General features: G+C 38.9%; 1 protein-coding gene across 1 annotated transcript in view; it reads left to right on the forward strand.

Annotated features, from left to right (window-relative positions):
- Positions 1-266: 266 nt before the first annotated feature.
- The window catches only part of LOC104619230 (kinesin-like protein KIF13B), a gene marked incomplete at its 5' end in the record, with an annotated part of 54,355 nt that continues 28,531 nt past the window's right edge, over positions 267-26,090 (forward strand). Inside the window, 19 exon segments of the mRNA XM_010285030.1 lie at positions 267-401; positions 2,310-2,440; positions 3,635-3,721; positions 4,688-4,878; positions 5,713-5,923; positions 7,056-7,218; positions 8,227-8,373; positions 8,876-9,025; positions 9,706-9,834; positions 11,424-11,594; positions 12,542-12,699; positions 14,020-14,152; positions 15,187-15,333; positions 17,821-17,850; positions 19,742-19,841; positions 20,180-20,306; positions 21,835-21,890; positions 23,797-23,921; positions 25,059-25,235. Of these exon segments, the coding sequence (XP_010283332.1) occupies positions 267-401; positions 2,310-2,440; positions 3,635-3,721; positions 4,688-4,878; positions 5,713-5,923; positions 7,056-7,218; positions 8,227-8,373; positions 8,876-9,025; positions 9,706-9,834; positions 11,424-11,594; positions 12,542-12,699; positions 14,020-14,152; positions 15,187-15,333; positions 17,821-17,850; positions 19,742-19,841; positions 20,180-20,306; positions 21,835-21,890; positions 23,797-23,921; positions 25,059-25,235 (2,568 nt within the window).

A 26,090-nucleotide genomic window follows, 5' to 3' on the forward strand; every position in this document is an offset into this window, starting at 1 on the left:
TTTTTCACTAGGAAGATGCAACCCTGTGAGACCATAACACGTAGACCTCTGAGACCAGAGGTGGAAGGACCAGAGAAATGACAGATACCCTGATCAAAGCTTCATATAACTAAGGCTTTTGTGTCTAATTTATTGCAGAAGAAAGAGTTACCTTTTTCAGAAGTAGCTGCCCATCATTTTGGCTTGTGGCTTTGGCAGACAGGAATCCATTTCCGAAGGGCTGTACGTCACTCAGCTTAATTTTTTTGATGGCTACTCTCTTGCAGGAGCGTCAGAAACAGCTGGAAAGTCTTGGCATATCTCTTCAGTCGTCTGGAATAAAAGTTGGGGATAATAAGTGCTTCCTGGTTAATTTGAATGCAGATCCAGCTCTCAATGAACTTCTGGTATACTATTTAAAGGTAAAAATAAATATTGAGAGAGATATATATAAAAATGTATTTTATTTTTTTAATAGAAGTGGGCTTCCAATGCTGTTGGCAGACGTGTACTTAGAGAATGTTATAAAAACTGCCTATCTAAAGTATTTTCTGATACTCACTGCCTCATTAAAAATAATACGAGTACAACCTTTCTATTTCCAATTTAATTCTTTGTATCAGAGGAAGGTTTTGGGGTTTTATGTTTTTGTTTTGTTTTTAAAAGAAATTTAGAGGTGGTGTCTTTTATAAACTGTCTTCTGGGGTTTTATGTCAGTTTTCACAAAGTTTTTACACAGAAAAGTGTTTTATCTGGTCATATCATCCTGCTTGTATATGTGTAGTACTGGCTTCAGTTTATAAAGTGCATTTTTATTCCTCTTCATGCAACTTGCCAGGAGTGAAAAGCAAGTGCTGTTCTGCTACTGTGCAGTCCCTGTTACTGACGCTAAACGTAAAACACATAACGTGACTTTTGGACTCTGCACTGAAACAATTGAGCAGTTTATTCTAGTTTAACAAACTGTCGATGTGATCTGGAGTCAGGAGGAGAAATGAGATACAACCATTTTTAAGTCACATTTTAGAATACAAGTTCTAAAACTTTAGCAGTGCAAGAGCGTTGGCAGTTTGAACTTCACATGAAATCATTCTCTTTGAAGTGGTCTATAGTAACTGTCAAAACAGGCACAGAATTAGCAAATGGGCTGAAAGACGGTTTTGGCTTAGTCGGTCTTAGGAAGTACATGATCCTCTTTTATCTCAGTCATAGTTGCTCTACGATGTCTCACTGAAAGCAAGGGAAAGAACTTTCTCAATGTTGTGTCTGCTAAAAAACATTAAAAAGGACAATAGAGCTGAGCTGAGGTTTTGGGAGAAGAATTTAATCCTTTCCAGGCACCTTGCAAGTAGGTGTCCAGAGTGTGACTCAAGCTGCTAAATCATCTGCGACGCTGAGCCTACTTCTGTGGTGTTCATTGTGAACACACGACGAGAGTACACTGAAGACAAAGCCTGCTCAGAAAACGGGCCATGCCCCATCAGTACCAGCAGAAAAGTCTCAGGTGGTACTGTGTTACTTCCCTTTCCTAGAGAAAACCCCTTTGCATGGGGTAGGTTTTGTGTGTTTCTGTTAGTCTTTATTTTTTATTTTTTTATGAGGCAGATTTGTTTTGTTGGTTGAGAATTTTGGTGTAGAAATCCCTGTACTTCGAAATTCTTTTGATAAAATGACTTACATCTGCTTTGCCTAAAATTCTGAGATGAAACTCTCACTTCTCAGAGTAAATACCTTGCCCACATTCTCTTTAACGTTAAGCTGCATATGTACTAATCCTTATAAGCACCAAAGCACAACTTGATCTGACGTATCTAAACTATTGTATCTGTTCCTGAAAAATTGCTCAGATACCTAAAAAAGAAATGGACGAACTGGGGCATGTGTGGAGTGATCCTTCCTCTGCCAAATCCCTCATGCCTTGAGTTCTTCAGGAATTTCCTAAGCCATTGGATGATCTAGATGGAACCTGCATAATAGCCATGGGTCTAACCACTGTGAACCTGTCTTAATTGCTCTTTGTACTCCTTTATACTTTTGGCTTCTACAACATCCCGAGGCACTGAATTCCACAATTAAGTTCTAGAAACCGCTTCATCTTCGGATTTAAGTGTTGCCCGTAAACTTTCCTGAGCGCTCCCTACTTGTTACTGTAAGACAAAGCGAGGATTTGCTTGTAATGTTTCTTCCTCCTCTTTCCCCTCCACCAGGAATATTGAACAGCTTTTACATTTCGGAACTCGATGACAAGATATATCCAGAAGGAGAAGGGATGCGTTAGAACTAGTGAATTTTTGCAATCCACTGCTAACAACTCATTTAATTTTCCTCAGGAGCACACGTTAATAGGCTCAGACAACTCTCAAGATATCCAGCTGTGTGGAATGGGAATTCTTCCTGAACACTGCATTATAGACATCACCCCAGAAGGACAGGTTATGTTAACACCTCAAAAAAATACTAGGTAAAGAAATAAAATACAGCTCCAGTTGTATAATAAATGTAGTTTTATCTAGGATTTTATGATTAATGGTACAAAGAGATAATGGAATAATACTTTTCCATGTAGTCTGAAGTAAGAAAATTTTACTTCTTGTATCCTGCTTTTAGGTTTGGTTTGAATTGTCATCTCCCCGTCTGTCAACTCATATCTCATTCTGAAGAGATTTCTCTCAGTAACGGTGTTTGTAGTCTTAAGTTTTCAAAGAGAGGATGAGTAAATGGCGTATGCTTTCAGCAAGTAGATACTCAATGATTTGCAACTGTGTAGATGTAACTCTACCAAAATTTGAATTCATTTTCTAGGAAATCTGTTGCTCTGCAAAGACCTGCTGAAGCGTTTGCTTTATTTGATTAAGTATCAGTACTTGAAAAGCAGATGGTGTATTCAAATTAATCACAAAATGACATGCAGCAGCAGCAGCTCCAATAATATCATAGAATCACGGAAGGGTTGGCTAGGAAAGGGACTGTTAAAGGCCATCTAGTCCAACCCCCCTCCAGTTGAGCAGGGACATCTTCAACTAGAGCAGGTTGCTCAGAGCCCTGAATTTATTGTTAGATACACAAAATTCAAGAATTTCACATTTACCCTGATTCGTAGTTGGTCCTGCTTTGAGCAGGAGATTGGACTGGATGGCATCCCGAGATTCCCTTCAGATTTGAGTTATCCTGTGATCGAATTTTCACACTTAATCTGACTCTGAAATAAAAGTTGTTTCTGATTATTCTAATTAGTTTATTGTCTTTAAGCTGTTTATATAGCAAAGTACTCTGATGTCTTATTCAAATGTTTCTATTTTGTGTCTGTATTTTGAACTAGTGTGAAAAGTGTTTATTTCCAGTGACATCATCTTTTTTCAGGCCCCTCATTTTTAAGCTCTAATTATATCCCCCAGACATAGCTGTCATAATATCTATCCAAAAGAACTGAACTCCATAAGCTTAAGCAAGCAAAAGAAGCTGAGTTTGAGGAATTTATGAAACAGCATAGGGTAGGTGAATGCAGTTTCTGGGGATATTTTGTCTGTTTGCAATCCATAAACCTGTTCTCCTACCTTAAGTAGTTACAATAAAGATAGTAGTATTTGCGGGGGGAGGGGGGCAGGAATTAAGCTTTATACAGATGCATTTGCTTTAGGTTTTTGCCTTTTCACAGGACATTCGTAAATGGTTCTGCTGTCATGTGTCCTATCCAGCTACATCATGGAGACAGAATACTGTGGGGAAACAACCACTTCTTCAGGTACAAAAGTTATTAAAGAAATTGTAAGTTTGCGCCAACTTTGTTTTCTCTTAAGGTATAAGGAAAGATGACAGTGGAGCATTCAGGCTGCAGGAGGAGATGATTTCTTTTTCATTGGGATTATAAAGGCAATGCTGATGTTTGACTGCTCTTGAATGCTAGGTGTCATAGCAACTGTGCCTGATTTTGGTTTCAGAGCAATAGGTTGACTTAACTTCTTGTATTTCCAAAGGACTGTAACCTTGCTGATGAGGATTTTGCTGTAGTTATCAGTACTATTATCTCACTGAAGAGATCTAATTTTTGAGGGGGTAACTTTAAGGCAGTTCGGTACCACATTAATATTAAAGTATTAGTACAAGCTTTGACTTGGAGGGATTACCTTCTGGATTTTGCAGCTAAGGTGTTAGATTTTTGACCTATGTTATACTGTGGTCTGGGTCTTACGAGGGCACTGTGTTCTCTGTTGCCTGGGATTCCAGCTCCAGCCATACCTGAGACCTTCCTGTATCAGACAGGGTCACTGGCAGAAGTTTTATGTGAAAGACTATATTCTTGAAACCCTCTGTGTCTGGTCTGAAATACCGTAAAGATCAGTGGATTTAAATGATAATCTAAAACTTGATTGTTTTCTTTTATGCTTGAAAAAAGAATCTGCATAAAAAGTGTGATGCAGTTTCATTATTGCCTCTAAATTATTTGTGTATGAGACAACTGAAAAAATTCATGGTTATCTAAACTATATGATTAGTAATATCAGGTTACTCTCTATTATTAGAGTGTAGAATGGATTAGTTATTTTGCCTTGAACTCCCCTGTTTACCCTGAGGAAAACTACAGTCACAAGAGTTCAACAAATTCTGAAAGGGAAAAATCTACTGATTTGGCTAATCTACTTTGAAAGAAACCCTTTGTTTCAAAGTTGAGCAATTAATAGTTCTTTAAAAATTTTCCTCTTATTTAAAGGCTGAATTTGCCAAAGAAGAAAAAGAAGGCAGATCATGAGGATGAAGAGCGAGACAACTCTATGAAGTGCAGTAATAGCATTGAGCAGCTGGACATCGATGGAGACAATTCCAGTGAAGTGTCCAGTGAAATTAACTTCAGCTATGAATATGCCCAGATGGAAGTCACTATGAAGGCACTTGGTAGTAATGGTAAGAAGCAACAGAAATTATTGGAATTAGGTACAGAATATGAGGTTACATTTTCAGGGACTCTTAACCACAGACTTTTTCCCTTTTAACTTCCTACTGGAGAATTTTTCTTGTGGATGAATCATCATAGCCATTTTAGCACTCGAGGGGGGAAAAAAACCACCACAGAATATTTTGCTTGGCAGTTCTTGTTGAGAAAGAAGCCCAAACTGGAATATTGGTGCAAATGCATCCTCAAAGGAAAGTGTTTTCACTTTGGTGTTTACTTTTCTTGTGTTGTGTCTCACTCGGGCTTTAAATGTAGTGATTTCTATCTCTGAAACCATGTTCCTTAGTTTTTGTGGTCTTATGTAGCTGTCCCAGAATGTCATTAATTTTGGAAATATGAAGAAGGTTTTTTTTCAGTTTGGTCTTTCCCTTTTTACAGTTCTCTTAAATCATCCATCTGATCTCTTGTAGGTGTTTATTTTACTCTACAGTTCAGCAGCATTTTTTTCATATGCATTACAGCAAAATTATAATCTCTTCTTTCTTTTATGCTAACTATGCTTACTCTCTAGGATGTTCTTCACTATGGATTTCAGTGGCTACTGCAGTCCCTAACGTGGATAACTGCAGTTATAGAATGGAGAAGGGAAGTACCAAATCATAGTAATTTGTGCCTTGCCCAAGGTCACACAGTATATCTGTAGCAGAACGTGGGAAAGATCTCATGTTTCAGAGTCCCTTGTCTCTGCCCCATATTCATTATGTGATTATTTCCATTTAATTTAATGGTTACCAGGTATTTGGCCCCCAGAAGTACTAGCTGCTTTGTTTTCAACATCTGCTTAGATCCAATGCAGTCAATCTTGCAAAGCCTGGAGCAGCAACATGAAGAGGAGAAGAGATCTGCACTTGAACGACAGAGGCTGATGTATGAACATGAACTGGAGCAACTGCGAAGGCGATTGTCGCCAGAGAAGCAGCATTTCCGCAGCATGGACAGGTTCTCCTTTCATTCTCCCAGCGCTCAGCAGCGCTTACGGCAGTGGGCGGAGGAGAGGTGGGTAATCAAATCTGACCATCAGTGTTCATTTAAAGTTCTTCAGTGCTACTGAATTTTGCAAGAATTTAATTGCATTGCACACCTCTGCCAGATTTCTGAAAGGATTCCTGTGGGGGCTTGGGGAGGACAGAGCGAAAATAATAGTCTAAGAACAATCAGACCTATAATGCTAGAAAAGACGAGAAAGAACAAGTGCCTGCTTTGTTGTTAAGGAGAAACTCTATCCTGACAGGCAACAAATTTGACTAAAGATGAGGTAATTGGAAGAAATTTCGGAACTCCTGTATGAGTTTGTTCTTCTGTGGATTGTGACTCAGCTGCAGGAAGGTTGTTTTTCCTCTTGACTAACATCCATCTGTCTGACCTGGGCAGGTCCTGGCAACCAGAAGAGTGCAGAAAGAAAAGGGAGTAAGAGGATGATACAAAGAACTTTGATCCAGAGCATGGCAAAAACAGTTTAATAACCACAGAGGGGCCACTCTTCTCTTTGCCTCTTCCCAGGCAATTGCACTGAGGTTATTTACTTAGGCCTCTAAATGATAATTTCCAATATTGCTGTCAAAAAGAGCAGCTGCAGGCGGAAGATGAAATGTACCCTAAAACCATGAGTGTGGTAAAGACGTTGTAATGAGAAAATACAAATCTAAGATACATGGCTAGATAAGCAACTTTTGAAACAGAAAATATTTAAGACAGTCTAACAAGGTGTTAGCTGTTTGTCTGGAATATTTTGTGGTACCAGATTCCTGTGCTGCGCAGTTGGCAAGCTGTCTCACTTGCCAGAAAGGACAGTGAGCAAACGGGTCATGGCGTCTGAATAAATCTTTCTCTGTAAGATGGAACTTCCACATCTGTGGTGGAGAAACTCTGGGATAAGCCACACAAGAGCTGGCTGTTCATCAGATGCATGGACAAGTCTCCAAAGCCAGCAGTATGTGGATGTTCATACTGCTAAATTAATACAGATAATCTTTTTTTCGTCCCAGAAATACAATTTAATTCACCTCATTTTTGTGTTAAAAAGCTGTTAAAACTCTTTTCTCTCAAGTGATCGTTTGTTCTGCACTCAGTTTCAATACTTAAATGCCACGATTTTTCCTGTCTCCCCCTCCAAATCCCCTTCTTTTAGAGAAGAAATGTTGACCCACAGCCTAAGAAAGCTGCGAGAGCAGATTGTTAAAGCTAATTTGTATGTGAGAGAAGCCAATTTCATCGGAGAGGAATTGGACAAGAGGACAGAGTATAAAGTTACCCTCCAGATCCCAGCTTCAAGCCTTAATGCTAACAGTAAGGTAAGGTAGCCCTAATGGAACTAAATCGTTTTTCAGTAAGTTTGTCCCTCAGTGTTCGTACTTATTGTATTCTGGTCTAGGTAGTTTGCCAGTGTAGTCATGTGCATTAAATTCTCTCTGTTAGCACATGCTACACCCTTATCTTATTTTGTTACCCTGAAAATCTTACAGTGCGCTAGCTTACTGATAAATGTTTTGGTCCAAGACCCTTCCACTGGTGTTGAAGTTCACACATGCTTCTGTTTCACAGTATAAAATCTGTGCAGGTTAGGTAACATCTATTTCAAGTATTTACCATCACCTTCTGGACATTTGGCTTTGCTCTTAGTGAGCTGAGAAAATGCTGTCATACCCATTGTGCAGTGAGGAGCTGGAGCAGAGAGGATTTGGATGGTTTGTTCCAGGCATCTTAGAAATTTTGGAAGGAGGGAACTGAACCCAGGCTTCCATGGCTCAGGCTGGCAACCTAAGCTGGTATTACTTCTGTTCTTGAGATCAGCTCAATATTTTGATGATACTCAGGCTGTTGTTAGTACAGTAGATATATTTTATTTCAGGATTAGAAATTTTATCTATTGCTTTAGAAGTTTCTCTCATCTCGTTTTTCTTGCAGTCTTCTGGCATATCTAGAAACAGGATGGTAAAGTGTGTGCACTAGTTGAAAGCTATTAGTATATTAGTAACCTTAGCTGGAACTTCAGGACTGCTGTAACTTGAGGATATTTGTGAAATGCGTAAATGTTCCCATTTCTAACGCTTATGTAAGGGGAAGATCCACGGAAACTAGTGCCCATAGCTGTGATTAGACTTCGCTGTTAAACTGAACACGAATATGCTGTGACAGCTGAACTGAGAGTCTGGTGCTTGAATTTGGGTGCTCAAGCAAGAATAAAAAAAGAACAAAATCCAGACTTTTCTCAAAGATGTTCTCAGTTTTGTATTGGCTTTAAACTGTTTTTTCATTGTTGTGACACAAATTTCTTGTTGATATCTCTAATTGTTTCGCAGAGAGGCGCAATTCTCAGTGAGCCTGCTATTCAGGTGAGAAGAAAAGGGAAAGGCAAACAGATTTGGTCACTGGAAAAGCTGGAGAATCGATTGGTAGATATGAGGGATCTTTACCAGGAGTGGAAAGACTGTGAGGAAGACAACCCAGTAAGTAAAAATTAATCTAGTATTGTGCTGATCAGATTACATCACTGTTACATTTTTTGTTTAAGTAGATGTGAGAAAATTTTCTGGTTCAGGAGCGGTGGGAGGGAGGGGATATGTAAAGAGAGAACTTTTCCTGAGCTTTTGCTTTTCCTAGTACTGACGCGATCTTCAGCATTTCATTAGCCCTTATCTTGTCACTTTGATGCTTGTTTGCACGCATAGGTTGGTGATAGAACGGAGCACACAGTAAGAAGCAGTAAGTAAACACAACAGCAGTTGATGTTCAGGCTGATGTCTCTGAATCTGACAGTGTTAAGGAGAACTTGCTGAGGACAGGGCTTATGCTCAGTCCAAAGTAAGATTCAAGTTTCCATTCTTCTTGTGATCTAATCTGGCCTCTTGCTTGAGTCCATTTTATTTTCACTAGACTGGTTGTGCAATACTTTGAAAACTGCTTCACGAAAACTTTGTTTTTCTTACATTATTATGAATTTGATTGAAGGTGATGAGAGCCTACTTCAGGCGCGCTGATCCATTCTACGATGAGCAGGAAAATCACAGCCTTATTGGAGTAGCCAATGTTTTTCTTGAGTGCCTGTTCTATGATGTGAAGCTACAATATGCTGTCCCAATCATCAATCAGAAGGGAGAGGTTTGTCATTTGTCTATAATCTATCCTTACTCAACTATTTAATTACAGCCCGTGGATCTTATTACCAGTATATAGTAGATATTTTCCAGTTTCATGTGCACAAGCTCTTTGCTAACAGTTTGGAATTATGCAAATCCCATAATACCTTATTAGAGTTGTTTAGAGAGCTCTGAATCCCAGCATAGTGATTGTGAAAGGAGAAAGCATTGTGAGCACCTTTCTGAGCAAAGCAGCCCAAAAGAAATACTTAGTAGAACAAGCATGAGCTGTAGCTCCACTGGCTTTCACTGACTACCATCAAGATTAGGCTCTTAAATATATACTGTAAGACCAACTTCAAAGGCAGCTAGAGCATACCAGGCAACATTCTCTGTGCTCTGCATCATGCGTGCACTTTGCAGACTCTATAGAGACCGGTGTGAAGGTGTGTGAGATTGCAGTATGCTGTTCCCAAAGTCACTCTAGTGGCTGATTTCTTTACATTTTTACAACAAAGGCTTTTTGGGTATTGCTCCAAAGCATTCTTCATCTGGTGCAACAAATGCACAGTGCAAAACAATAAAAGAATGAAATGTTGTCTGCCTACAGACTGGAAACAGTAGTAGTTGTCGTTACTTTAAAAGGGAGGAACCTGTCACTGTCTTCTGGTACACAAGGAATTCCTAATCCTTTCTTATCAGGTATCAGGTCGTCTCCATGTTGAAGTTGTTCGAGTGAGTGGAGAGATAGACGACAGGTTGGTTGGAGGCGAGGATAGTCCAGACTATTCAAATGAAAATGACACTCAGGAGAGAAAACTTGTCTGCCGGGTGAGTTTCAGATATAGCCCAACCTCTGAGCAACCTTCTCTCTTTCCATCCCAAATCTTAAAAAAAACGAAGCCCCGGCTGCATTGGCTTCTGGATGTTAGATGTCTGTGTAACCTCACGCACCACGTTCGCTTCCAGTATTCAGGTACACAGGCAGAGTCCTGTCTTTAAACTGATTGACTGACTATATGAAACTGTGTTGATGTTTCAGGATTGGAAAAAAAAAAAAAAAGGCAAATAATTTAGCTGTACCTACATTCAGTTGTATGTAGAGAGTTTAATAGTTTTGCTCTATTTGTTTTCATGGCCTTGTATAATGGCATAATGTATCCAGGTGGTATCCTGGTGCACAGCATTTGTCTTGAAGCGCTGCTGTGTGGTCATTTCTCATGATATTTTGTTTCTTGAGTGGCTGAAATAATACAAGAGAACTAGATGGGTTTTGTTCCTTTCAATCTCCCTGATTTTTTTTTTAAGTCTGCAAGGTATTCATGAAACTATATTTATATGTATATGCATACAATCTTGTAGTCTCAGAAGACATGGAAGATCTGTGCACTAGGATTGGAGCTACAATATCCAATTCAATACGAGTCATAGATCTGATAAGCTCCCATTGTTCTGTGAATCATTCTGTCTCAATATTTCTCTCTCTCAATATTGAATATTTTGTGAAATAGATGCAGTTGTGTTTATTATTGTTAATAATAAAAATAAAGTTAGCAGGAAGGATTTACTGGCAGTTCTGTATTGTAGTTAAAGGCAAGATAGGCCAAGCTACAGATAAGAAAGGAGGGAGGCAAAAAGCTCTAGAGGGAGTGGAACCCCAGCTTTGCTGGCTTCTGGATGCTATGAACATTTTGGGGGCAAATGTACTCTGTTTCACTTTTTATCCTGCCCCATAGAGCTCCATGTGCTTGCAAGCAGCGTGGGGCGTTGTTGCAGGATTCATATTCTCCTGAGGATCTTGAGTGATGCCTTACCATAGGGATCGAACTCATCAGAGCTTAATTTGGCTAACGGCAAACAGAAGTTTATTAAATAATATGCTTAATAGATGGCTTTGTTTACATCAGAAGGTGTATTCAAAACATTTTTTTCTATTTGGCCTGGATTTTGAAAAAGAGGCAAGAGGCTACTGTTGGCGTTATTTTTTTATTGTTTCTAGCATCCAAAGAGTAAGGACAAGTAGTATCTTCAGAGTTTTGCAGAGTAAAGGATCCAGTTTTTGTAGAAGTATGAAAGTTTTACTGTATTTCTTTTCAGTAATAAAGTTTTTGGTGCAGCTCACCATTAAAAATTAACGAAATCTTTTGGTGTGTTCGTAAAATTCACCCATTTAGCTTTCACTCCCAAGAAATATGTGCCTGGTGACATCTAGCGGCGATGTTCAGCTGATGCGCTCAAAATATTGTCTCCCATGTTTATCAATGCAGGAATTAGTATTTTGTAATGATGTTTGGTTTGGTCCTTTCTTTTTTTGTTATACTTTGTAGTGGAACAGAATAACATTGTTCTAACAGAAGATATTTTTAATTCTATGCTTAATGAATAAGTGCTTTTTCTTTCTTTCTCATCTCTTTTTCTAGATTAAAATACTTCAGGCTACAGGTTTGCCACAGCACCTCTCCAACTTTGTGTTCTGCAAATACACGTTCTGGGATCAAGTGGAGCCAGTTAATGTTGCACCTGAGGTTGATCCTTCCTTATCTTCCATCAGCAAGGAGCCACGGTGCATGGTTGTCTTCGATCACTGCAATGTAAATTTTTTTCTATTTTATTAATGAAACTGTAGGCAGAAAAAGCAGGTTTATGCTTGCACAACAGTTACCTCTTTGCTGTCATTATTGTACTTCGTGAGGCTGATACCCTAATTCCACTATTAATAAGAACTTGAAACATCTTCGGAGTCTATATAAGTTTGATCATACTATGCTGTTCACTTGTACAAATATCACAGCAGGTGAAGAGGTGGATTAATAAAGGAAAGCAATCTGTTCAAAAGAGAGACTTATGTTGGAGTTTACCGACAGTAAAAATACTGCTGAGTGTGAATGGAAGAGTGGTATTCATCTGAGTACGTTTGATGTCTATATCTGAGCTGATCACTCTGCTCTCTGATGCAGGGGAGACAAATGTCCCAGTCCTGGGACATGATGCCTCTTATCCTAATGTAGATGTTGAAGTGAGGTCATGTATCCTAGAACAGCCTATTTCTTCCTATTGACTTCCAAGCAACTGTCAGAGTGGAGGCATCTTTAATATTTAAAGTCAGCTTAGATGAATGTCAGCCAATCACCTGAGTTCTCATCTTGTTCTTTCTACCAGTTGTCATTACACTGAGCAATTTGTTCCACTTGCCATTTGAAAAATAGATATAATACCTTTTGATGAGTTTTGATTTTCAGATTCTGAACATTAGAACATTTGATTTGATTATTTATTTTTTTAACCGTTGGATCAGGTCTTGGAACAGCATGTGGTCATTATTCAGCTCTTTATAGACGTTAATCTTCAGCAAATCAAGTATCTTTGCCTTGCCTCCTGATTTTACAAACTGAGGTGACAGTTCTTCCTTTCCTCTATATTGTGTCTTGGGGACCACGGTGACTTTACTGCATGCTTATGGGAAAGTCAAGACAATAAATCTCCAAGTCTAAGTTATTGTGTAGTCACAGTTATCAAACGATTTGTCCCTTACATACAGGAAGTTTCTGTAAATATTTCTGAAGACTTCATGGAACATCTTTATGATGGTGCTTTGGCAATTGAAGTATATGGCCACAAGCAGAGTGGTGACCGCAGAAATCCAGCCCTGTGGGATTTGGGAATAATTCAAGCCAAAACACGCAGCCTTCGTGACAGGTAAATGTGGAAAATAGATCCTTGCTTTGGAGTTTTGGAAAATCACTGTCTGAGGTGCCCAATTTTGAAACAGGTTTGGGACACGTCAAATTTTGAACTGAAAACAACTAAACGTGTTTGAGACTGTATCGGTTAGACTATTATAAATAGACTCTGTCTATTGGAAAAACACCATGTGATGTGTCAGTAGGCTTTGAAAAAGTGAAAGGTGAGAAATGCCCACCTCTGTTTCAAATTAAAAGTGGTAAAGCTTGAAAGGCTTTGAAGTCCCTTTTGTTTAGGCAAACTCAAGTGCATAAGTAGTGTTTTACAAAAGAGCAAGCAGATCATTTTCCTTTATATTGTTATGCTAGTCTGCACTAGAAAGAGCTATCAGGTCTAAAACGGTAAGATGGTTGTTCGACTGTATGCTGATATATTTATTCAAGGTCTGATTCCAGTTCTTTCTTGGACATGAAATGTCATCACTGTAATGCTTCCATTGGAAGAGCTATATTGCTAATTACTTCAATTGGAGTAAATATGCAACAGTATGGTAGTTTGGACTGCAGGGGATTGCTTTTTGACTGGCAACTGTTTGTTGTCCTCAAAGTAAGCTTAGTAGCATTTTCTTAAATGTAAGTTGTTTTGGCTCTCCAGTTAAAGGCAGCTCTGCACCTTTAATTTATTGGCAGTTATTTCTCTTTTTACTTCCAGCCTAAGCTTGTGTTGAGTATGTTGCGTATTAAGCTGTATGTAGGGAACTTTAAAAGTCAGGAAAATATGGCAAGGAGGAGATGGAAAAAGGATGTTATAAAAGCGAGTTATGTTTGATAGCTGAGTAGTCCTTCTTGCCTTTTAATTTTGAGGTACTACAAAAGAGGCCATTTCTTATGTAAGCTCTTAGAAGAATTGGAGAGAAGGCAGTAGTATGATGAAGTTCAGGAAAGTGCCACAGCACCTCTCCAAATGAATCACGAAAGCTTGTGAGACAATGTCATATTTCATTCTCCTGTTTTCTGCATGAATCTGATTGCACTGACAACACTGGGCTTCTGTGGCAGTAGTTGAGACCAGAGCTTAAATGTTAGAATATAGTGGAATTGGTTTTTGTATTGGAATCAGGAAAAAGCTTATTTCTGATGTTTGACTAAAATAGTTGTCAGCAAAATTTATAAGCACTGCACAACTAGTAACCCTATATAGTCACAAACAGTGCGTCTATTGAAATGTTCCTTTGCTGCTTCGATCTGCAGTCTGAGCTAATGCTTTGGGTTTTTTCTTTCTTTTTCTTTGGGGAAAAAGCAAACAAACAAAAACAGTATTTGATCTGTTTTGCAGGTGGAGTGAAGTAACCCGAAAAGTAGAACTCTGGGTTCAGATTCTAGAGCTGAATGAGAATGGGGAATACTGCCCAGTTGAGGTGACTCCTGCCAAGGACGTCTGCACAGGAGGCATCTTCCAGCTCAGACAGGTAAGGTGGCATGTACAGGATTTCAGCTAGGAAAAATGCCTGCAGAAAGCTAAGCAGCTTCTAGTTTGTATGGTAAAGGGATGGCATCCAAGGAACTGCCAAGCTTAGACACAAAATACAATCTTGTGTAAAACAGACATGAAGCAGAAGAAAGTGGAGTCCTTCTGCATTTTGAGACACTGCCAGTGTGCATAAGCTCAGATGTAAAGGTGATCAAAGGCTTATCTGTAATCTTAGTGCTATGTTCCGTTCCCTGTTCTGTGATAGCACCTGGTAGAAAGGACATGGGTCTCAACTGAACTTAATTATTTTTTAAAGAGGTCCAGAGTTCCCCTTTATTTGATCCTTCTAGCCAACCACTCCTTTGGTCTTTGAATTCTACACGCATTAAATTGTTAATGCTTGACTGAGTAGTTAGCATTTTCAAGTGATAAGCTACTGCCTAGAGAACACTAGGAATTAGTAAAAGTTAGATACAGGCTGCACCTCTGAACTCCCCAACTCCTTTGGATTTTGATTTTTCATTGTTTGTCTTTTTTCCCCTATGGCTTTTACTAAAGAACAGTGACTTTGCTGCATTGATAGCATCAGTGGGTAAGAATTTTCAGTCGAGAAGACCAGAGTCAAGAAAAGTTCACTGAAATTCCAGTAGCTGACCAAATTAGACTATTTCCTTTCCTTTTTTGTAGGTGGGGAATAGATCCTATTCTCTGCCTTCAAAATTATTAAAAATAAATTTTATAAGTGTATGTTTTGAAAACCCTCCGGAAAAGTAAACTGGGGTGTTGCTGAGTGCTGAAATTTCTTTTTAGTTTTTTGTAAATACATAAATCCTGTAAATATAAATGCTTGCAACAGAAAAGGTATCTCTTGAACACTGGGTCACTGAGACTGTAGTACTCACCACTTTGTTCTTCACAAAATAAAAATATAATGCTGCTTGCCCGTAACTGCCAGTAGAGGTCTCTCTGTGATTAAGCTTTCAGCATTTTATATTCTTTTTTCCAAGCACTTAAAATTGTTCTTTTGGGCAGGGGCAATCTCGACGAATTCAGGTTGAAGTGAGATCTGTACAGGAATCTGGGACCTTGCCACTGATGGAGGAATCAATATTGTCTGTTGGCATTGGCTGTGTCCAAATAAAACATGTTAAGTCACAAAAAGTACCTGAAAATTATCAGGTAAGAGTCTGAATATTTCCTGTCAGCTATGGCTGTTTCCCAGACATGTAAAGGCATGAAGTGATGTCCTAAGTTTGTTGCAGTTGGAGGCAACCCTGTTCAAGTTTTAATTTGATTTTGGGGGATATATTTTGAACCAACTTTTTAAACGTATAAAGTAATGTCAAGAAGAATTGTCGGAATTTCTTTGATGGTAGTTTTAGGGATTATTCAGAATAGTTTAAACCTCCCATCTTTCAGAAAGTGTTGTGGAAGACCTTCCTCTTAATCAAATATTGTTTTCTATGGCAAAAATAATATTTGTAAGACTACCTTCTGTCTCTCTTCGGGTTTGGGGGTTTCTTTTTCTGTCCTTAAAAGCAGCACAGCCCTAACACACCATTCAAAGAAAAGAAAATGGCAACGTTTCTAAAATTCATTAGGAGTTTGTCCAGTAGATCTTACTTCAAATATTAGATATGGCAGCAAATTTAAGTAATTATTCAAATTAAAATAAATCAACGGAACTTAGATTCAAATAGTGTCGCGTTACAAATGTTAGAATTATATGAGCCAGTTGTTGGCCCGTAGTATATGCTGGCCAGTTGTTTGACAACCTCAGAAGCACTGCATCTTAAAAGTGCAAGTAATATTGACCTGTTTTTAGGGATTTTCTTTCTGAGATGCTTCTATCAGTATCTAGTGCAGTTTGTTATTTTCCCCCAACAGCTAAATTAAAATTTAGTCACTCCTCTGAGTTAGCAAGCCAAAATCTGGTGCAACAGAATAAGCAAGTCTCTCGATGTGCTTGATTAGCTGCCCTGCTTGAGGCAAAGCCAACTAAATGTCAAGCAGTTTTTGGGACATCTCCCAGCTTTCCATAATGTTTACTCTGTTGACAGAGTATGATTTAATGCGTGTCTGTTCCCCTTTTTTGCTTAATCAATATTGTTTTTCCCTTTGTGAGGTCTGAAGTAGTTGGGGTTTTCGTTGTCTCCTAACCTCACGTATCAGGAGCACAAAAAGGGGAATATTTTCCACCTTTGCAGAGATCTCGTTTTTCAGCAGCATCCCAGGCAGTTTATTGCTTTTATTCCCCATTACGCTTCCGCTAGTGACTCTGCCTGCAGGCTCTCTAGCTGCCCTTCCGTCACAGCAGTCCCCAGCACCCACATCCTATAGAGCAAGTAAACTGTTGTTTCTCTTCCACTCCTGAACAGAGCGGGTTTTTTAAGAGACTCTTCTCTTCTGAGACAGAATGATTGATTCTTGCACATTTTACTTGAAAGCTAGACCACACCCACAACATACACATGCCCCTTTTTGCCTGTTTTGTAAGGGGACAAGGCCCCAAGTGAGCATTCTGTTTGTCTCACCCTGTTTCTTCCCCAGGGAATTTCTGATCTGTTGACCAGTTCCAACCCTATCTGACAGCTGGCAATCCACAAAATAGTATGTTCTTTCAAGGAGAAAGACTTAAGCTTTGCTTGAGAGAGAAACTAGTGAGTTGTGTCTGACTCACAATCCATGTGGGAAGGGGCTAGTGAAAACCATGATTTATTAGTCCTCTTGCTTACAATAGCCTTCTGACTTGAACACCTGGATTTTTAGTCCCCTTATTAGCATTTCTCTGTCTCAAGTAAATCACTGTCAGTGGAATGTGAAAGATTTTCTGAAGACGTTGAACTAAGAAAATGCCATTTCTATATGGCTTTTTAATTTTAGCTTAGCTAAGTCTTTTTGCTTTCATTACTAAGATACCAAAGTAGACTCCAGTGGCTTGTTATTACTTAAATAGATAAGTAATAACTCAATGAGGATTGGGATCCTCATTACTTTTCCATTCACTGTGCATGGGTGGCAGTCCTGCTTACACTCATTGCAAGTGGCTCTGCTTGTGATGAATGTCGAGAACGAAAGGTGGTGTCTCCCATCAGAAAACAATGGAAATCAAAATGTCGAAAGTCTGCATTGCAACTCCTGGTGTGGCAGAGACAGTTATTCTAATTCCCTAACAATTGGCTTAGATTTTTACAATTTTTCTCCTCTAAATGCTATGGCAAGCTTACCTCAAGTCCTTTATGCCAGACTTTGATTTTTCAGTGCTTGCTATTAACATTCATACTTAACTCTTGGAGGTAAAACAGCACATTTTTCTTTGCTGTCCAGGATCAACAGGTTTCAAGTTGTTTCACTGTAACTCCTATTTCTTTCTTAGGGCAATTTAAGTATTGCACTTGCTTCCAACTATGAAGGATTCTACTAGCTATATTTTTGTGAATTTTTTCCATTATAACTGTTGGATTGTTCTAGTTTGTGTTTAGATGAGCTGATAGCAGCAAATCTTTGGGATGTCAATACATTTCAATTCTATGATCATACCATTGCTAAGCTCAGACTTTTATGTAAAATTGCTAATACTGCTTAAAATAGTTACAGCTTTTGCATTCACTGTGTTTCCTGCTATCAAAAAAATTTAATGACATGGGTTTGCATGTTTTGACCTAGGAAGAAGAGGATGAAATGGACAGTTATCAGGTAAAAATTTTGGTTCTCTCTTTTTACAAACTCAGACGTTTTCAGATTAAAACATGTTAGAGGAGGAACAGCATGTTATCTTTGCTGTACTGCTTGGATATATAGACAGCCTGTCTTCTGAAGAGACTAAAAGCTTAAGAATTGCATAGATTGTTATGCTACAAAGCTGTATGGTGGATTAGAGGAGTGGAAGGGAAAGAACAAGATGCCTTAATGCGTATTTTCAAAATAAGATCCAGTTGCTTTTTTTCTTTGGTGTTTTGGGGGAAGGAATCTTCCTTCTTGACAAACTATGGTTAGATTGAGATGGTCCTCGTTAAGAACAAGAACAGGCATGGTAGTGTTGAAGATGCAGTCAAAATACTTCACGCTGTTTCATACTACGAGTGTGCTATGTGTATGAGAACTGGAGTATGCTGCATACCAACCCTTGGGCAAGCAAGGAGGATTCTGTTTCTGGAGCCCTAAGACAGCAGGGGCTTGTTGGTTGACAGCAGTTTTGTTGTTGTTTTTTTGTTTTTGTTTTTGTTTTTTTTAATATATGTAATGTCCTGGTAACGTGAGCCTTAAAGGGGAATTGATGAGGTACAATATCTGTGATATATTTTTCATCTTCTTCTGAATAACTTTATAAAAAGCACATCATCATCATTATAGATCTCAACTTTGTGTAATGCGAGCAACCAGAGATTTAGGTTTAATGCTCTCTCACAGATTCCAGCATACTTGTAGGGGTCTGCAGGTGAGTAATACAACTGTAGTTTATAGTCTTGCATCCACCCATTTTTCTTGATAAAGTATTTGTTATAGTTTGTGGAATCTGAACTGCTGTTGCCATAAAAGAGGCTTGCCTGAAGGCATCCCAGAGCTGATAGCTCATCTTTGTGGCACCCAGCATGCTGCATGTGGAGCATCATTCATCATTTCTGAGCATTTCTACACCAGAGACAAATGAACTGAATGTTCTTAAGGATACTGAGGTGTTTTTTTTTTGAAGAAGAACACTTAAGAAAAAATATTTTTACAGACTCAGTTGCAAATGCCATAGCTAGGGACAGTGGCATGATGTGGGGCAGGGATGGACTCCTAGTATGAGGCTGCTAAACACTGAGTGTGAATTGTGAGTCACGGATAAGGACTGGGGTTTCCAGCTTTGCCACAAGGTAGTGGTTGGTAAGTTTTAGACTAGTTTGGGGGCAAAGAATATGTATAAAGTGAAGTTTGCTCAGCAGGGTAGTACAGAATAACAGCTAGAGAAGGAGATGCCTCAGGCTGGCAAGCAAAAATACTTCAAATAAGATACGGAAAGTTAAGGGTTTAGACCTGTGAAGAAAGACTAAGAGAGCTGGGGTTGTTTAGCCTCAAGGAGAAGAAGAGGCTCAGGTGGGATCTTGTCAATATATGTAAATGAGAGGGGTAAAGAAGACAGAGCCAGGCTCTTCTCAGTGGTATCCAGTGAATGGACAAGAGGCAACAAGTCTCCACTTCACATAAGAAATGTGGGGTTTTTTTAGCCGTGGTGATGGTCAAACACTGGAACAGGTTGCCTGTGGAGGTTGTGGAGTTTCCATCCTTGGAGATATTCCAGTCGCAACTGGACATAGCCCTGAGCAAGCTGCTGTGGTTGACCCTGCCTTGGCCACAGAGCAGGATTGGATTAGACCATCTCCAGAGGTGCCTTCCAACCTAAGCTATTCTGTGTTTCTGTTTAAGTTGTCTTGTGCAAAAGAAAATAGAGAAGAGCTAAGTGGTTCATTGGAGGTCTACTGTGTCCTTATCTTCTTCTTGGCTACGGGATGAGCAGAAGGGTTGAGGAAATGTGTAAGCCACAAATAGGAAACCTTGGCTTTCCTGGGTCAATACTTAACGTGACTTCTTTCTTTTTTTACAGGATAGGGATTTGGAGAGGCTCCGTCGGAAATGGCTGTGTACCTTAACAAAGCGCCAGGAGTATCTTGATCAGCAATTGCAAAAACTTGTTGGGAAACCTGGTAAGCAAAATACTGTTAAAGGTAACAATAGTGATAGGTTGAGAGAGACATGTGCATACACTTTTCAAAATTTTGCGATATATTAAGATAAAAAGAAGTTAATGGAGAGTTGAATCTCTGAACTCACCAGTAATTTGCTTTCAGTGAAACTAAAATTAGAGAGGCCTATATAAAATTATTTGTTGTTCTTGGATACTGTGTGATTCTTCTTTGTGTGCTGAATTTCTGAGCAGAGTGGGTTTTATTCTGTTATGGATGGTATAAGATCATCAACACATGATAAAGGCACTGAGTAAGAAATGCTCTCTATTGTCCTGACTGTCATCCTGCTTCTCCAGATAAAACAGAAGACGATGCAGATCGGGAGGCACAGCTTTTAGAGATGAGGCTAACACTCACTGAAGAAAGGAATGCTGTAATGGTTCCTTCTGCTGGCAGTGGGATCCCTGGAGCTCCAGCGGAGTGGTATGAACATACATTGCCATATGCCAGAACAAATGTAAAAATGATGCATGCTCTGTTCCTGGCTTGGATTGTTGCCATATTTTGCTTTCCTTAATCTGCCCTCTGTACACTGTATGAGCAAAGTTGTTAAAATTGGGCCTCTTGCTTAAATTATTTTATTAGGCTGTGTATCTGAAATCCAGAAATGCTATTTATGATACTATTATTGATCAGAGTGTAATTATGACCTTCTGAAAAAAACAGAATCAATATTTATTACCGCTGCACTTACCATTTAAAAAAATTAGCTAATATGTTAATTACCTAGTTCATTCACTTAAAAGGCTGCTCTGTCATAATAAAAATGCATCTACAGGAGCATTTTGTTGCACTCCTGGTTTGAGCACAGAGTCTGTTTAGTCAGCAAGTGTTCCATGTAATTTTCTAAACATTAAAAATAATAAACTACTCTAGACTGAGATTGCTGTACTGTAGCAGCTACAACTGACAACAGCAGGTAAGGAAGCAAGGTTGTTTCACTTCAAACCACCTGTCTTCAGTTGCTTTCAACTTTCTGAAATTTTTTTCTAAGCAAACCTCTGACAGTATTTGTTGATTGAATTGAATGTCATGCAGGTTTAAGCTGAAGTTTGTTAAAGCTTGTACTTCTGAAACATAAAAATGGCAAATGCTTGTTTGGAAACACATCAACTTTCACATCAAAGTGTTTGACTAGGTTTGAAAACAGTGGAGCTGCAGGAAACTTACTTGAGAAAGAATCTGTTTTGAACATGTTTGCACCAGAGGAAATGTTTAATATGATTCAAGCACCCTATATATTACATAAGACTCCAGCCTGCTCTTGTTCACCATGAAGTTCATCAAGTCCAAGTTTGTCATGAGATGGCTACAGCCCTTTTTTGCAGCTAAGATTGCAACAAGGAGTCTTGAAGTCTTTTGTGCTTCGTGCCACATTTTTAGTACTTTATTAATGTTGTGTAGCTTAAAAGTGCTAGGCCATAGAATATTTCATGTTAAAAATAAACAAAGCACCACCTGTCTTACGCCTTCTTCCATGATATGAAAGATGCCTTAAATGACAGCTTTGTAAGAACGAGTAATAACTGTGTAGTATGGCAGCATCAGTGTTAGTTTAAAAACTTTGACACTGGATTTTGTGATTCTCACTCTGCTGTCTTCACTGCCATCACTAATGCAGAGGGGTTTGCATTTAATAAATGTATGTGTGAGAGTAAATAAACTTAATTTTGCTATTAGCATTTTAAAGGGAGAAAACCTTTCTGAAAGCAGAGGTCAAAGAATATAATAATTCTAAGCGAGCTGGTATAAAAGAAATACCAATTTAGTTGAGTCTCAGAATCTGCAACAGTAAATTAAAATAAAGCTGTTTGCCAAGGTTATCAATAGTCTGGCTTAAAATTGCACTTGTACTGAATGTAATGTACTGTCGGCTTGTATCGTAAGGTACGTGTGCTGAGTAAATTTGCGTTAGCTTAAACGCTGCCATTGTCCCTGTCTTAAATTTTAGGACTCCTGTGCCTGGTATGGAAACTCACATTCCCGTTATTTTCCTTGACTTGAATGGTAAGTGGTTCTTAAAATGACAGAATACTTTGAAATGAACTTTGTACAACCAATGACATTGTAGAATTTAAGGAAGTTAATAAAATGAAGGAATGCCTGGAATGGCATTTGAGAGTGCACATTTTTCACTGAAACATATTGTTTAATGTTTCAAAATACACGGCATTATATATGGAAGGAACCATAGATTTTAATAATCCCAATGTTTTGCAGATATTAAATTAGTGAAATAGCAAAATGAGTACACCTAAGGGAGTGAACAGCAAAAGCCAGTGTAAAGAAAAAATTATTGTTGGGAATGTTCTTTCTGAGGTCTTACAAGGATATATCACCGATGCTATATCCTGTAATTTCTTTACTGATGACTTAGAAGAAAACGTGAAGTCACTGCTAATAACGTCCACATATCACAAAAACATGGCATGATAAGCTCAGGTTAGTTTTACAAAGTGTGATCCTATGTGTTTGTTTAAACAGTGTATGTACATCCAAATACAAGATCCAGTTCGAATACTGTATTTGTCAGATGCTTCTACCAAAGATGGGAAATTGTAGCCAAGAAAGCGGCAACCCCAGAGTAGTCCAGGGAGCCAACAGTGCCTAATCAGTTGAACAACTCCTTCTTAAGATGTTTAAGAGAGGATTAACACTTGGATTAGAAGCGTCAGGTGAGAGTGGGGAGGTGGCATTCTGCCTGTTGAGAGGAGGTGGTGTGGTTTAACCCCAGCTGGGAACTAAGACCCACGCAGCCGCTCGCTCACTCCCTCTACAGCAGGATGGGGGAGAGAATCGGAAAAGTAAAAGTGAGAAAACTCATGCGTTGAGGTAAAGACAGTTTAATAAATAAAGCAAAAGCCACGCACACAAGCAGAGCAAAACGAAGAATTCATTCACTGCTCCCCACCGGCAGGCAGGGGTTCAGCCATCTCCAGGACAGCAGGGCTCCATCACACGTAACGGTTACTTGGGGAGACAAATGCCATAACTCCTAATGTCCCCCCCTTCCTTCTTCTTCCCCCAGCTTTATATGCATACATATACATCATATGGTATGGAATATCCCTTTGGCAAGCTGGGGTCAGCTGTCCTGGCTGTGTCCCGTCCCAGCTTCTTGTGCCCCCCCAGCCTCCTCGCTGCTGGGGCGGGGTGAGAGGCAGGGAAGGCCTTGGGTCCGTGTAAGCACTGCTCAGCAGCAATGAAAAGCCTTGGCTCCGTGTAAGCACTGCTCAGCAGCAATGAAAACGTCCCAGTATTATCGACACTGTTTTCAGCACACATCCAAAACACAGCCCCGTACTAGCTACTACGAAGGATATTAACTCTATCCCAGCCATAACCAGCAGAGGAGGGCTTTGCTGCAATCCTGTTTACTTTTATGGTTTGTTCAAATGGTGTCAGAGAGGAGCTAGTTAGTAATTCATTCATGGTGAGGGACTCAAGCCAGAACAGGTTGAGCTTCCCCTCAAAAACCAGATGAAGGGTTTGTTTAATCATGATCGAAAAGTACTGTATTTTCACTTGTTCAACCAGCAGATTATTTTTATTTTAAACAACCCACAACACCTAACTAATGCCAAATGAGCAACGTACTTACTGTGATTGAGCAGTCGTGCTGAAAATATGCTTGTGGATAAGACGGGGATGTTTACAGCTGGGGAAGATTCCTGCACAATAGAGGACTTCATAAGGCGCGCTTGAGTCTGCATCCCAGATCTTTGTGCACACTTTCGGTATAAAAATGGGATTCTTTTTGAAGTGGAACAATGCAGGGAGCTTCTCTTTTGTAGGTAGAGTGTAAGAGCTGGAGCATTAGTGATGAAAATGTGAATTCATGACTTGCCGGATGTTTTTAAAAAGGATAATTGCTTTATGTCTCCTCACCTTCTGCATTCACTTTTATTTCTAGCTGATGACTTCAGTTCCCAAGATAACCTTGATGACCCAGAAGCGGGTGGGTGGGATGCTACTCTTGTTGCAGAAGAGGAAGAGGAATTCTTTGAACTGCAGATTGTGAAGCATCATGATAGTGAGGTAAGCAGCGATGCAGACCAGTATATTTAGTTTAGGAGTCACTTAATTGCTCTCTTTATATATTCAGATGTGAAAATAATGCATCAAAGACAGCATACAAAGGATACAACACTTGTTTCTTGTATGACTGACTTTGTGTTTTCAAGGAAATATTTGCTAGAAGTGTAACCATGACTTGAAAAAGAATGAAGCTCAAGGATCTTCCTTCATCTAAATCCAAGCATTACAAAAGCTTGAGATTCTGAGTTCCTGTTTAAAAAAACATAAACCAATCTCCTGAGCAAATTAGAGTATGGAAGCCCCCAGCTGAAAAAGCAAACAATCTTAACTGATGCTATGGTTAACATAGTTACCTCTGCGTTGTTACGTTTGTCACACTCCATTTTGCCACATAGCTCATAGTTTTACAACTTCACTATTGTTGGTTTATAATTTTTGCTATTTGGTTTAGAATCTCTCATTTATTTTTTTTTACCTTACAATTTTGCTCTTTACTCTGAAACATATTTCTTTTTATATTTTTAGAGGAGCTTTATTCCTGATGGTTTTGGTAGGGTTTTTTGTTCTGTTTTGTTTTTAAAGCCTGGAAAGATGGCCACCAAGCTGTTTTTCTTATGGCTTGAAGATAAACCATTTAAATCTTCAGTAATACTTATATTTGAACATTCAAGAAGAGAAATTTCAGCTTTTGCTCTGTTGCTCAAAATGTTTCAGCGAAGTTGTTTCTCAAATACAGATGGGAGAGTTATGTGGTGTGGTGGAAGATTTTTCACTGCAATCTCTGTTGCTCTCTGGTTTATCCTAATAAATTAGGCCAATGGTCCTGTAATTCTGTATATTTTACAATTTTTTTGCAATGATCTGGGGTATTCAAAGATTTTTTTTTTCCCAAGAGGAAATATTCCAGAGTTTGAGCAAGTTGGCATTTTTAATCCCAGCATCTTCATTTGGCAAACTAATCTTGATTTTTAAATGGCCTCTTCTAAAGTGCATGGATTTTTCTTCATAGGGAGTGAAATGGAGAAGCTGACTCTCAAAATTTATGTATTATGTATTTTTGTTAATTATGCTTAATTAATTACAGTTAATTATACACCTAATTATGCTTATTAGAGGATACATTTTTTTCCTTTGCAGGTGAAAGCAGAAGCCTCGTGGGATTCCACAGTCCATGACTGTATCCAACTCAGTAAAGGAACAGCAGCAGATGAAAGAGTTTACCTTATTGTGAGAGCCACTGTCCAGCTCAGCCATCCTGCAGAAATGCAGTTAGTGTTACGCAAGCGTATTTGTGTTAATGTGTATGGCAGACAGGTATGTCTTCTATAATCCTTCACACTTTCACTCTGCCCCATGTTTATCACTGCTTGAAGCGGGGAAGGCTGTGATTTGTGCAATGTGCTGCTGCTATGGCTCTTATTTTCTTGTATCTACCTTTCATCTCTGCCTGAAATGGAAGCACAGTATCAGTGGCATGCATCGAGACTTTAAGCTGCCAAGTAATTTTTATAGTATCTTTTGTATTGTGGATGATAATGCATCTTTTTTTTTGGAAGGCTCAATGGCATCTAAGTATGAGAGATTCTGTATTATTTGTATTAACTACCACGTGCTTTATCCACAATCACTGGAAAAAATAGAAAGAGTTAACTTCTTATGAGCTTGGAGTTCATGTTTTGCAAAAACTGTGTATCAGAAGAAACTTCTGTGTTTGCCTACTCCTATGGTATGTTCACACATTACTGCTAACCATTTCTATTTATGCATCCAGATATTTAGAGTTAAACTAGCAATAGTTGGAGCAGAGGCCCCCTTATGTAATTTGTCAAAGTTCATTACTCTTGGTCTTTATGTTTTCCAGTTGCCTTGTGCTTTTACGATAATGTGTAGGTGAGAGCAGGATGTTTGATAAATAGAAAGCAGAAAGTTGTCATTCCATTTGCAGCATCATCTCCTGAAAAATATTTTATTCTTGAGAAAGTTGGTGAGGAAGAGTTTGTCCAGCATTGTCTCAGAATCCAGCTTCCCCTCGCAGTGACAATGACAAAGCAGAAAGCCTGAATTGTTATTCTGTTTGCATATCTGTAGTTAAAATCTGAAGCAAGAGCAGAAGAGGTGTGGTCACACCCAGAAACCTGTAGGCAACTCTAAACTGCTTTTAGAGCTAGG

This window comes from Phaethon lepturus, unplaced genomic scaffold, assembly GCF_000687285.1.
Source record: "Phaethon lepturus isolate BGI_N335 unplaced genomic scaffold, ASM68728v1 scaffold20614, whole genome shotgun sequence".
Lineage (NCBI taxonomy): Eukaryota > Metazoa > Chordata > Aves > Phaethontiformes > Phaethontidae > Phaethon > Phaethon lepturus.